We start from the raw sequence: 13,764 nt of genomic DNA, 5'->3' as shown, positions 1-13,764 counted from the left end.
TGGATTAGACTAGGCATCCTTGTTAGGTATTGTACATGAAACTCCGTGTCCTACAGGTTCCTGTTTTTGGCCAGATAAGCTTTTCCTACAGCTAGGTCTAGTGGAAATATTTCTACCCTGTTTATTTTAAAGCCTTTTTTTTAAACACCCCCTGCAGTTGGGCCATCAAAACACTCTCCACTGCCAATTTCTGTGTTGTCCGAGATGATGCTCAAGAATGGAGCAGCCTGTGTTGAGGTGGAAAACAACTTTAAACCCAATTACAAGGTGTGTCAGCAAGTCGGGGAAGTACCTCCAGGGACATGATTCCCAGGCATGCTGGAGCATGTAGTCATGGCCCATCCTCAAGGAATGGGGCTGGGAGACCTCCACAAACCCTCTAGTCCAGCGGCTCCCAACCCGTGGTACGTGTACCACCAGTGGCATGCAGAAAACCTGTGGTATGTGTTAACAGATTCGTTATAATGACTTGATACGCCACAAATTAGCTGGTGATATTTAAGCTTATACAGGCAGTCCTTGGACTTACGACATGGTAAGACAACCACGTCTGAAGTTGAAGCATCGTAACTCAGAACCGATTTCCCCCACCCCCCCTAGGAAACAACGTTGTACATGGGGGATTGGTTCCTGCACCAAGGCCCGATACCCGATTTTCACCAAAAATAACCCAGCCCTTGGTACTCAATTGATTTATAGATGAGTAATATAGCTACATTAATGTATTTATATTGTAAATAGCAATCCTATCGATTTGGAAAGACTTCTTTGAGGTGACTTTGGACCTTTTTGAAGGCCTCTTGGCTTGAACCTTTTTGGAGGCCTCGTGGCTGGACTTGTGGAAGGCCTCTTGGCTTGAACCTTTTTGGAGGCCTCGTGGCTGGACTCAAGAGTCTCATTTGCTTTCTTAAAGAAAGGGTCCCTGGAAGTTTGCACGGACGCTCTCCGGGGGAGACGGGCCAGGCCCCAAACTCATTCGCCCGCGCAGCGTCGCATTGGGTGCCGCAAGCTTGACATGGATTCGTGAACGGCCCAAGCGCGTGGCGGCAACGAGGGCTGCAGGTCCAGGACGGTGGAGTTTGCACCCTACCCCCCCCAGTGGGGGCAGCCGGGGTGTGCCGCAGGGACCCAGCAGGGGGCGACACTTCCCAGCAGCTCGGGGTCGTCCTGGCAGCAGGGGGCGCTCGCCGCTCCGGGGTGCGAGGTGCCGGGCGGGGGGGGCGGTGCATTGTCGGCGCGAGGGGGCGGGGCCGTGACGTCAGCGGGAGGCGAAGATGGCGGCGGCGCGGGGCGCGCCGCAGCCGCGCTGACCCGGTCCGGCCCGGCCCCGCCATGAGCTGCTCAGAGGACGCGGCCAAGGAGCGGCTGCTGTGGAGCGTGAAGAAGGAGGTGAGTGAGGGAGCCCTGCGTCCTGCTTCCCCCCTGCCACAGGTGCCGGGGTCGGAAACCCCTTCCTCCCGCCTCCTCAGGATGGTCCCTCTCCAAACGGACGGGTTTCCACATGGCGCCAAGGAAGCCCCTTCCCCCAGCGCTCCTCGGGGTGGTCCCTCTGACGGGACGCGTTTGAAGACCCGCAGCCTTTTACGCGGCGAGTTCATCGGCTGTCTTTGCCCGTTTAAAGCAGTCCGTAAAGCGACGCTTTGTGCGGGCGGGAGTTGAAATCTAATTTCCCTCCCCGAGGCCGTGAATGGGAAGTTGGAGGCTTTGTTCCGCTGCGATCGGATCGGTTAACGCTTTCGGCGTCTCCTTCGGGGAAAGGTTACCTTTGCCGTGAAGTCCGTTTCCCGGATACCGAACGGTTACGGACGGCCTGGGTCCTTGTCTGAGCCCCCCTCTCCCTTTTGAGCGTGAAAACTCTTCTCGCCACTTGCATAACTCGGTCTGGCATCGCCTGCAGGGCAGAGGATCGGCCGTGTGAAATTAATGGCAACGGGGAAGTTCCTAGTTTAATAGAAGAGACCCCCCCCCCCCCAACACCGAGGGAGTCTGCGGGGAGATTGGGCTTATGCTTGATTATTTTTGGTAATTTTCCCTTTGCCTGCCCAGGGCAGGGAGTGGGGTGACCGTACCGAGATGCCGCTTTTATGCTGGCAGGGTGCGGAGGGACGTTTGCTCCATAATGCCAGAGCCCTGTTTCCTTATGGAGAGGAAAAGCTCTTTTTTCCTCTCTGGACATAGGCTGGCTTAGCAACGCAAGAGCCCGGGAGGAGGGTGTAAGGGTCTGGCCCGTATGCAGCAGTCTTGATGCCCTGAGCAGCTAAGAGTTTGTGTTGTGATCCCATCTGACTGCAAGTGATAGTGCTCAGGCTGGGGGCTGGTCCCACCTGGCCTTCAAATCCCGTTCATCGCTAGAGGAAGCTTTTAAATTGCCTCCAAGTTCTTCCTTTTGGGGAGGTTATTACACAAAGCATCGTTGTATCTGAGGAGTCACTCAGGTCCCTTGGTGTCTGTCTTTAGTGCTGGAATGTGATTTGCCTAAATATTTCCATTGTCGTGATTGGCCTTTGTTCCATTGTAGAGGTTGAATCCTGCATACCTTCTACACCCAAATGTCTCTCATTTCACTGACCTACAAAAAACTAGAACTCTTGGTTCCAAAATGATACCTTCTATTAGACCAACTGGGAAATGGCAAGAAAACTGTCCTTTTCTGCAAGCTTTTGGATCAAAGTCCCTTTGTCAGGCTCTAAGAAAAGCGTAGATGTTACAAGATGGTAAAAAGTCCCTGTAGGTAGGAAATAAACTTCATTTTTGTACAGAGGGAGCTGAAGATGGAAAGCTGTCCCTCTGGGTCCATGAGAGTGTCTTTGTGAGCTTATTTCACTGGCTTTGCTGTAAGCCCAATCCTTGTAGGTCCTGGGGTGGGGATTTGTGGGGAAACAGGTGTGCATTGGTTAGCCAGGATATTTAAAAAAAAAAAAAAAAAAATCTAGGAAACTAAATGAATCTCCTCTGCATGCTGTGAGAGATTGCCCTCCAAGTAAATCTGTTTTTGTTTGTTTGCAAAGTGAAATGCAAAGCCCACAGTTGAATCAACATTAACTAGAAGTCCATCAGTATACAACGATGAGGGATATAGTTTCCCATTATCAAGGGAACATTACACCACACAGGCAATCATTTTCCCTTAACAGTACTTAAATGACTCTTATCTAGTTCCTGTTGTCCCAGACCAGAGTAGCAGTCTCTCTAGTCCAGTATCTGGTTTCCAGCAATGGTCAGAACCAGATGCTTGGAGGGAAGCTGCTTGTGAAATGACCCACCCACAGAGAAGATTTTCTCCTGACCTCTAGCTAGTTAGAGACTAGCTTCACCCTTTGAAGTCTGGGCTTTTATATTCCCTTCAGAAGATGCAGGGTCTATGAAGCTAATGAAACTTAAAATCAAGATTGTGCTATGGTGACAGGAGGAAGCACAAAAGGCAGGGCTCTCGCTGGAGCTAGATTTACACTCTGCTGTTTGAATTTTCTTTCTACTCCAGAGTGGGGCTGCGGTGGTGCCAATTTGGCCAGGGGTGATTTTACAAATTGCTCTTCATTTGAATTGCACTACTTCAACTGGTGTCTGAAAGATACCAGCTTGGTCTTAGCATGTCCAGTGTGAGTTGGCTCATGGAAATCCTGCCCATGGAACCAGACAGATGCCCAAATTCATCTTTGCATAATCAATAAAGGCAATAAATGGAACAGCTTGTGCCAGGGCTATAACCATAAATTAGGACTGGAAAAGACGTTCTGGGTTATCTAGTCCGGCTGTGCTGCTCTATGAACTGTACTTTCTGTAGACTGCAGGATAGCAGTATAGTTGTGGTTTATGAGGCAGGCATTGGGCAAAATGTGGTTGTGATTGACCTAGACCAGCCTGTTGTTGAGGCTTCTCGCATAACTCACCCCACACCACACTTCTGCATGTTTTCTGAACCACAAACCTTGTACTGGCTTTATTCTTTTCTCCTATGCATCCTTCATGTTGAGTACAGCCTAGATGCCTTGCTTTTTCAACAAAGCTTATTATTTTGCATGGCATTTTAGAAGTTGATGAGATCCTAGTCCCTCATATCTCCACTCTGCTGATAGTTTAGACCCCACCTGATAGCATCATTAATTGAATATAGCAGGCTGGAGTTTGGTTTTTAATACCTGGACTTCCATTAGGGTGCTGAGAACATTGGTGTGGCCAAAGGTGGCAGGTGCATTTAATTTGCCTTGAACAAAAAGCCTGGCTGCTGCCCCATCCCCTCACAGCTTTGCCTTGTTCCTGAGCATAGGATTGAGCTCCTGCAGGCATGCATGCACCCAGCCTGGGATATAAGCTGCATGGATACTACTCCAGTGTCTGCAGCTTCAGAAATCTGTGCATCTCAGCATGGGAGTGAGAGAAAGGTCCAGCTACCATTCCAGCAGTCATGCTTAGTTATGATTATACTGAGCTTATAGATTATAAAGTGCCTTATAACAAACAGGGACAACAGCAAGTTAGTGGCAGAGGCTAAGTATCCTGCTCACTCTCCTCTAGCTCATACTGGCCATGTCTGCACGTGTGTCAATGCGCTTTAATTCACATTAAATCTAGTACCTCCATAGTGAGGTACTGGAAAATGCGCATTAGTCTATCTTAATGCACGTTAACTAAAGAGTGGTGGGCATGCTCCCAAGATGGGGAAAGCTTTAATTAGCGTGCCTCCAAGAGCGGCTCTAATTAAAGTGTTGCAGCATCTTGTGTTAGTGTCCCTGCACCTCAGAATGGTGGTGGGGGTGCTTGAACTGAAGCTTGTTCAACAAGTTTTAGTTAAAGTGCCCCTGCTGCAATTTTGAAGCACAAGGACGCTAATGCACAAGACACAGAGGCTGGTAATTACTGTGCTCCAGCAGACTTGGATTCTGATGTGCTGTAATTACAGTGCATTGGAGCAGCCCTGTGGCATGTCTGCAAGCACCCACCATTTTTAGTGATGCTTTAATGCGCGTTAGCCTATTTTAATATGCATTAACTAAAGAGCATAGCTTCTTAGTGATGCTTTAATGCGTATTAAGGTAGGCTAATGTACATTAAAGAGTGTGTGTAGATGTGCCCACTGTCTCTGTAAGATCAGGGATTAGGGCCGTCTGTATGAGTAGGAGCAGGGTCGTGCTTCTGAAGAGCACATTTAGTGTGATCTTTTTCCTTATAACAAGCTGCCATGGCTGGATTCAGCCTTGGGGTGTGGCAAGGTGCAAGGAGACGTAAGGGGAATTTTCTTTGTGTGTGTGTGTGCTGTAGAACTTAAACTTCTTTTTAAACTGTTTATTTTGTGAAGCCCTGAACTGCTGTTCCCCATGTTGTGAATATACCCTTTCCCCTCATGTACCTTATGCTGTTGATTGAATTGCTTTCTGAATACCCCACAGGTCATGCAGTCTGTGCTTAGCAATAAAGTCATTTATCCCACAAAAGTCTTGGGTTTAGGGCTGCTTGCTTTCTCAGAATCCCCTCTGTTGCTAATACGTTAGCTTCAGCATTTATTCCTATCTAGTCTTTTCAATGTTCCTTTTTGGAAGTGGGTAAGGTTTGTTTTTGCTGCTGTCTGGCATCTTGTTTTGTTACTTGGAGAATGTTAAATTCTTTGTAGCTTTCTTGGTTTTAGTGCTTGGAGATGGTAGTCTCGGTGGGTTTATGGTGGCTCATGTATAGGAAACCTAAAAGCTTTTGTTCCTGTAGCATAGTGTAATAGTTGTAGAGGTATGGGAACTATCAGGAATGAGTGGCAGCACAGCCTAGTGATTGGAGCAGGGCACTGGGAGACTTGAGATGTGGGCTCCCTTGTGTGCAGTTGCACTTATGCTTGCCTTTGGGGAAAATCACTGAAGCTCTGTCTCTCTCTCTAGCCCAGTTCCCTATCTGTGATGATCATCTAGGAACTTCATGGTTGGCACTGTGATAGCAAGGAAATAAATTAGATCCATAGAAAACTACTGATAGAGATAAAGAAAAATCTGCTTTTGCGATTCATGCTGTCTGCTTCCTGAGCAGGATGACACTTGAGCTATCACATTTTTAAGCCTTTTTTTTTTTTTTTTTAAGCAGAAAAGGCGAATCCCTGTTGACTTGTAGCAGTATAGGGGCAATTGCACCATTGAGCAATTCCAATCCTGCCTGTTAGGGGGCAGAGGGGATGCACATCAATCAGTGCCTTCCCCATCTTGCTTGCTGTGTTAAAGGCCCTTTGGCTTGCCTTGCATATAAAGCTTGTATGCAAAATACTCTTTTGTGCATTCATCTGCATTATGTGTTGCAGCTGAGAAGGGAAAGCATCCAAAATCCTAAACTGGAATCAGCTGGTGCCAAACTGAGGCAGGGTCCAGCAGAGACAAGACAAACTCTTCAGGAAGTAGCGCTGATATGTGGCATCCTAAATCAAAGTGCATTTCAGCCCTGTGATCTGTCACCAACTCAGCACTGCTTGTGTAAAAAAGGAACGTGGTCGAGCTTGGCAGGAAGCGGAGGTGACAGCGGGCTTTTTCCATCAGGCATTTCCTGATGCAGGGAACACACATTCCCTGGATGCCTTCCAGACAGGCTTGTCATGAGCTGCTGTTTTCAAGGCCCTGCTGTTAGCTTTCACTGGGTGCTGTGAGGCCAGTTATCCATCCTTTTCCAGGTGGCTCTGAAGGGATGCCAGTGAGCCATAGATTAAATGACCTCTGCCACTCCCTCAAAGAGACTCCAGTAGCTTTTCAGCTCATTGCTGGATTGTTGCCAGCCCTTGCATATGAATGAATGTTCTTCATGGTAGCACTGAATTGCTGTTTAAGTTTGAACTGAAATCTCCGTGTTGCAGATCTGAGACTTAACTGACTCCAGGTGTTTTTGGGGACCCGATAACCCTGTTTCTAGTCAATCCCCCAGTGTCCCTGGATGTGGTGCCTGTTGCTTGTCTCTATCGATGCAAGACAGAGCCCCTCTATATCATTTGTATGTCTGAGCCCCTGTTATAGCTTGATTGAGAGTGGCTGGGAAAGGAGTGTGAAGACTGGACTGCATTTAAAAATCAAATAGAATTGGGGCTTTTAACTTTTATGTCTTAAAGTAAGCCAATATATTTCTAGATTATGCTGTGGTACAGGACTATATTGTGCATGTTGTTGATATTGAAATGGCTGTAGTTGGATACAAATGTGAAGCTTCCACTTGGTCCAGAAATTTGCTTTAAAGCCAGGAAGTGGAAACCACAATATTAGGCTCGCTTTAGCATCTGAATGTACACTTGTATGTATAAAAAAAAAAAAAAAAAAAAAAGCAAAGCATCCTTCTAAACCCAAACACTGCTTTGTTGGGCTAATGTATGTGAATCTGAAAACACATTTGGTTTTCGTGGTCCAAGCCACATTGAACTGAAAAAACAAATAACTTGAGATTAAAAACAATTTAAGTTGGAGTTTTTCCAACTTCTTACTGGGTTTTCAGTGGGACTTTTAAGCTCTCATGTATGGGAGTGGGCATGGTTGGAGAGGTTTTAATCATTTGAATTTGTATACGTGCATCTTTTACGGTATGAAATACCTGTGTTGCTGGGCATATTCTGCTATAAAGAGTTTTTACCCCCTATGCTAAAAAGAAATGGAAAACTGTAGAACTCTTGGTTCAGAGATGATACCTTTTATTAGACCAACTAAGAAACTGCAAAAAAAAAAAAAAAAAATCTTTGTCTGTAAGCTTTCAGGCACACGCCCTTCCTCAGGCTCAGGGAAAACTAAAGATGGTAAAAAGTCCCGATAGATAGAAAATAAACTTCACTTTTGCACAGAGGAAGCTAAAGGTGAAAGTCACCTATGCTAAGAAGCTTTAACAGCCACCTGCCTCTTTTTTGCAGCCTTTCCATATCAGCAAGGGGCCAGTCTTTGGGCTAGAGAGATTGGGCTGCTGCTTTGTCCCAAGATGTTCTGGTCATGAGCCATGGACATTTTGTCATAAAAACAGTCGGTTTCTTTCTCTGACTGCTTTCTTCAGTGCAGCTAGTCTGAATGGAAGAGGAGAATCGTCAGGAAGAATTCATCTCACAGCTGTTGATGAGAGGGAGAAATGTAGCATGTACTGAATATAGCTACGTTACATCTAGCTTTAATGCTATCCCCTCTGTCTTCTTTTGTTACATGATTGTACATTGACTTTTCCAGAGGATCTCGGCTTCGTTCCATGCACAGGATGGACTCTCAGGGGGACAGAGTCAAGGGTGGAAAGCCAGCCTCTTCAGTTGGGTATTTTCTGGCTTATGGAGGCCTGACTTTGCAACCAAAAGAATGTTCTTTTATCATGGCTATTTTTGTATACCATCATTATTTATATTTTGGGAGCACCTCATGTGTATTGCGGACCTGTGTATATATTTGTATAACATCCCAAAATGTTGTTTTCATCTTCCCTCCAATCATAAATCATGTAGTTTGCTCATCTTCACATGTGTTGAGAAGGCTGCTGCTCCTTTCCCTCTTTGTTGAAAGCAGTCTGTTCCCCCTGTCGTGTTATTTTCAAATAACCTTAATCTTTAATCATCTTCTAAGTACATTGAATGTTTTTGTGCCCTCCGTGTGCTGAATCTATTGAAATTCAGCTGTATTTGTCATCCAGGTTTAAAGTAGCTGGGTTGCACAGCCTTTTTTTATTTCCAGCAAAGCCTTTTGCATACGTTCTCTGGAAACGTTTAATCTATGTCTGCTCTTTTGTGGATGGCCTTGCCATTCCTGCAGTAAAGAATGTATTTTGTTGACTCTAATGGAAAGAAGGACATGTAATATGTTTTGAAAATTTGAGTCAGCTGGGATTCATGCCGTGGCGGCTTATAAGTCCATGTTTCAAACATTTATCTCTCTCTGCAGGAAAATCTATTGTGACAAGCAGGCTCATAAAGGCTGTTCTCTAGCCATTTCCTTCTACCTACTGAAACAGAGCTTTTTTTTGCCCTTACTATATTCAAACAGAGCATGCTTTCCAGCTGTGAAACAAATATAATAATGATCACCTTAGCAGCTTTCATTCTGAAAGATCTTGAAGTACTTGAGGAACTGGAATATTTCCCCTGCCATTGAAAGGAGGTGCCTCTGGGCTGAAACACAGCATCTGTTGAACAGCAAACATAATGCCACAGACCCTCTATAACTAGGTAATGAAGGACTGATGCAGCCGAGTCTTGTAGGGAGATGAAACATACACTGAACTGGCAGGGAGGTGAGGATTAAGGCCCTTTTCTGTAAGGAAAAATGGTCTAGATCTTATAACAGCTGCAAGTAATCAGCTCCAGAGTTTTCTCTGTGGTCCCTAGTGCTACCAGCATTGTAACAGCCTCCTCACAATACCCCAGCTTTGGTGCTGGTATTTCAGTTACTCTTCCCACCTTGAGGTACTTCGGAGCACTCCTATCTGTCACCAGCCTGGGCAGGCCTTCCCCGTAGTCTTGTGATGCCAGTTGCTATGACAAGATGGAGCGTGACTCTTAAACTTTCAAGTCCTCTGCTCTGCTATATTCAAGCTGAGCAATGCAAGCATAGATAGGGGTGTATGAGGTGCTGCTGAAACCAGGCCCCTTCAGGATCTTCAGGCCTGCAAATTAGACTTGTATATCTGAATAAGGAATTTCAGAAGTCTCATAGACAGTCATTAAGCAGGTGTGGGATTGGCAGCTTCCAGCCCTGATGAAAAAGGATTTATAGGGTTTTTTAAAATTTTTGGTTCATTAGTCATTCCTGGCAACCAGTCTCAAACCTGCTCTCTGAAGGTTATAAACCCAGGCCAAAAGTTTCTGTGAACCCTAGTGAAACCCCAGTAAAGTGAGAGCTGCAGCACTACCTCCTGCATTGGTAATGTTACCTGCGGTCTTCAAGGGATTAGGGGAAGGTCAGCCATTCTGGAAAGCAGAGAGGAGACAGGATCTCCTGTTTTGTAGGAGGCCCAGGGAGCTGCAAGGATTTGTGCGTGAATAGCAGTGCCGTATTCCTGGGGCCTTTAATAGAAAGCCAAGTGAGCTGGAATCACAGGGAGAGGAGAGGGAACCAGGGGCCTGTATCTAGTCCAGCAAATCTTTGGGGTTCAGAGCTGCTCTGTAGGTTAAGCAGGTTTCCATAGGAGAGAAAGGGACTGATGCTTCAGTGATGAAACTAATTTACAGTTTGCTTAGATCTAGTGAAGTCTGTGGGTGGGTGTCTGCACAGGTTTGTGTGGAAAGCCCAATTTGCAGCTGCCTTTCTGGCGTGGCCAGCATGGTTGATGACTGTATAATTCCCTACCTCAAAGTGTTATAAAATTTTTAGCATTTCTTTTTAAACATTTCATCTGATCACAGGGAATTATTTGTCTTGGTTCCTTGCCTGGAGCCTCCTTGAATTAAGTAGCAATGAAAGAATGATGTATTCCAGCTTATGAGAGAGCACCTGCTTTTCATGCCCTGAAAGTACTTCTCTCAGAAAACTTGCAAGGGGTGTTCTGTACCAGGGGCTGCTCTGTGCTGTGGATGGCCTTCTGCCACTGCCTTCTCTGACCTGAAGTGGGGAGAGTGGCCTGTGGCTTGCCATGGCAAGATTTAGAGCATTTATCTGTATCTTACTGAGGATTTGGTCCTGAGGAACTTGCGACAGTTCTTGTATGTCAGGGTGGAGGGGCCGATTATTGGAAGGATAGTCCTTCCGTGATTGCCATGAATTGAGAATTGGGGTATTTGCATTTAATTCCACATCCTGCCACACACTCCTTAAGTAACCATGGTCGTGTCCTTTAATCTCTCCAAGCCTCAGTTTTCCTACCCTCCAAAAAGAGTAATAGCTTGCATTCCTTTCCCTGCTTCTTCAGTTTGATGCACAGTATGCTGGACTGTATAAATGCAGTCTTAGCTGGGGCTTCCTGGGGCTGCTGAACTGTAATATTGGCACTAAGCACTAAAGAAAGTTGAGAGCACTAAAGACTTCTACTAGTAACTGTTTAAGTTTGTTAGTTCAGGTGGCTTGGTACTAAATGTGTGCCCCCACCCCCCTTGGAGCGATTGCCCAAAGCCTGATGTCAGACACTCAGATGATGTCAGCCCTTTGAGGCGGCTTGAGTTTCTCGTAAATGTGCCAACCGGGATCACAAATTACAGCAATTGCAAGAGGATGTCAGGTGGGCATGATACTAGATGTTGGTTAATGAAGTTATTGGTAACATGATTATTATAGGGATTGGCTGTTTATGAAGAATATCAAAAGAGAAGGATGAACTGCATGATGAAGGTACTGGGTGCTGGGACTCTAGGGCCCTGTTCCTAGCATTGGTATAAATTACTGTAGGTGAGAGCCTCTCCAGTGCTAAACTTCTGTGAATGTGTGTGTGACTCTGTTTCCTTTTGTGTAAATCTGGGAGAATGATATTGCCATTCCTGATGGTGACAGTTTAGCTAATTCAGGGCATGTTCTGCTTCCTCTCCCTCTCTTCCTTCCCCTGTGGAAAAGGGTAAGATCAGATAGGTGCTTCGAGCTAATTTGGCAAGGAAGTCAGTGTGTTGTGGGTGCTGCTTTTTGTATTGAATATGATTCTTGCACCGTTACTTTATTTTTTTCACCATTCCTCTTATTTGCTGTATCCACCTGCTGCATCTTGTCTCACTGAAGCTGGGACCTCACACTGTTTGTATCAGTATTTTGGGTGGGGATTTAATTAGGGTTTTTGGGTTTTTTTTCCAGAACTGATTATAGAGATGAATTGGTAACCTCCCAGGTGCAGATATTTATGCTGGTATAGACGTGCCTTATCCCATTCTAGCTTCTTCCACCTCCCAAATGGCATTAAGCCATATGCATATCAGCACAGTTTTCCTGGGTTAACTGTATCCAATCATTGTACCTGTACTGTCAAGGTGACAAACCCTCTGTTTATAGAGTTTCTGAGATGAGAAACACTTCTGAGCAAGGGCAAGCATGTCTCATTCCTAATAGGGACAATGTTTGCCATGATGGGGTGTCAACCTTCATGCCAGATCCCAAATCAGTAGACTGACTGTTTTAAGTAGCCCCTATTGATGCTTGTAGAAATAACAGGTTTTGAGAGCATTTTTCATTCACAAGTCAATGCTTTACAAAAATAAGCCACTATCATTATCCTCATCTTCCCCAGATGAGGCACAGAGCAAGTTGCCCAAGTCAGCCACTGACCTCAGTAACGGAACTAGACTTCCCTCGTCCCTCACCCAAGGCCATCTCTGCTGGGGCATCCTGCCTCCCACTTGGGAAGTGTTGGTTCAAGCTAGCTAACGGCAACTGAATGGACAGAGCAGCCTGTTCTTTTAAGCAGCCAGGCCTGGTGTAATCTCTTGTTTTCCAGAGGCTCCCTGGCAGTTCTAGAGTAGGAAAGGTTTGGGATCGGTACTTCTGTGCTCCTGCCAAGGCAAACAGCAATCAAGGTTGTATGTCAACAGAGTGGTAAATAGAGTCCTGGGGAAGGTAATATTTCACCTTCTGCCTTCCAGGATAAGGCCTTCTCTCACTTTTGTTTTCCCTTTTAATTGCTTGTTAATTTTCCAGCTTTCAGTGCTTCACTACTGGCTGGCCCGAAGCCTGATGCCCTCCTACTTGAAAAGGCTCACGGTTGTCTTCAGTTATCGCATTTCCTTTTTACTTTGGTGCTTGCCCTGCTTAGAGTGATGACATGAGCTTTATTTATCCTGCTTATTGATTGGAGCCTTGTTGCAGTGCTGCAGAAGCTGAAGATCGGGCTGCTGGGGGACTGTGACTAGATAATGCGGTCAGTGGTCTCTGGCCACTGAGCAGAATCAGGCCTACCTGCTGAGGCCCTGCTTGTTGCTCCAGGATCAAACCAAGAACCACACCTCTGGACCATCCATGTAGTCACACTGCCAGTTTTTCTAGGGGTTTTATTTATTTTATTTATTTTGGCCATTCTGTTTTCACAGCGCTCAGCACAGTAGGGAACTGGACTGTGACTGGGGCTTCTAGCCACAATACAAATAATACCAATAAAATACCTACAAGGTTTGAAGCTTCTTTTTACACAATTTTGTATTACCTTCGTTTCTTAGAAACCTTGCCCTCAGGAATCCTTCAGTGCTTAGCCAGCTTGCTTTTCAAACTTTTTATTCTCTCCTGCCCCAGCATAGGCAGAATGCTTCCTTCAGGCTCAGGCATGAATTATCGAGGGAGATCATCAATTGAATCCTTTGTAAAATACTTTTTAGATTCATGCAGGAGCAAGCTAAACTCCAAAGCTCAGCTTAACTTTTTCTTTCTCTTGATCTAAAAATGATTCTTCCCTGAAGCTAAGATGCTGATAGTGAGCTGTATTAATGACCGGTTTTTCTCTGCCAGTAGTTGACAGATTGTTCTTTGCTCGCAGAGGGAATTTCAGGAGAGTAGAAAGTTTGCTACTGGAGAAGGAGGCAAAAAATAACCCATGTGCCATAGAAGCAATAGCACCTGTCTTCTGACACCTGTATTAATGACAGTGAGCTGTCATTAATACAGCTCACTATCATTGCGGGACCCCTGGCAAGGCTTTACAAGCACTCATGGTGCTCTGGTGTGGTGCCAGAGGACTGGAAGAGGACTAATGTGGTTCCCATCTTCAAAAAAGGGAGGAAGGAGGACCCGGGAAACTATAGGCCAGTTAGTCTTTCCTGGGTAAGCTTTTTGAGAGAATTATCCTGGCGTAGGTCCATGAGGGGCCAGCGGGGGAGATTATGCTTAGGGGCAACCAACACGGGTTCATTAGAGGCAGGTCCTGTCAGACCAACCTGGTGGCCTTCTATGACCA

General features: G+C 45.8%; 1 protein-coding gene across 6 annotated transcripts in view; it reads left to right on the top strand.

The window, feature by feature from the left end:
* The first annotated feature begins 1,263 nt into the window (after positions 1-1,263).
* SGSM2 (small G protein signaling modulator 2) overlaps positions 1,264-13,764 on the top strand; it is a 106,011-nt gene continuing 93,510 nt past the window's right edge. For all 6 annotated transcript variants that reach the window (XM_019545576.1, XM_019545572.1, XM_019545575.1 and 3 more), the window contains exon 1: positions 1,264-1,389. In XM_019545576.1, coding sequence (XP_019401121.1) covers positions 1,333-1,389 — 57 coding nt within the window. In that variant the 5' untranslated portion in view covers positions 1,264-1,332. The remainder of the gene's footprint in view (positions 1,390-13,764) is intronic.

Source organism: Crocodylus porosus, unplaced genomic scaffold (assembly GCF_001723895.1).
Source record: "Crocodylus porosus isolate Cpor-Errol unplaced genomic scaffold, CroPor_comp1, whole genome shotgun sequence".
NCBI classification, from domain to species: domain Eukaryota; kingdom Metazoa; phylum Chordata; order Crocodylia; family Crocodylidae; genus Crocodylus; species Crocodylus porosus.
Note: the sequence above shows the minus strand (reverse complement) of the source record. Positions and strands in the feature narration are given on the sequence as shown.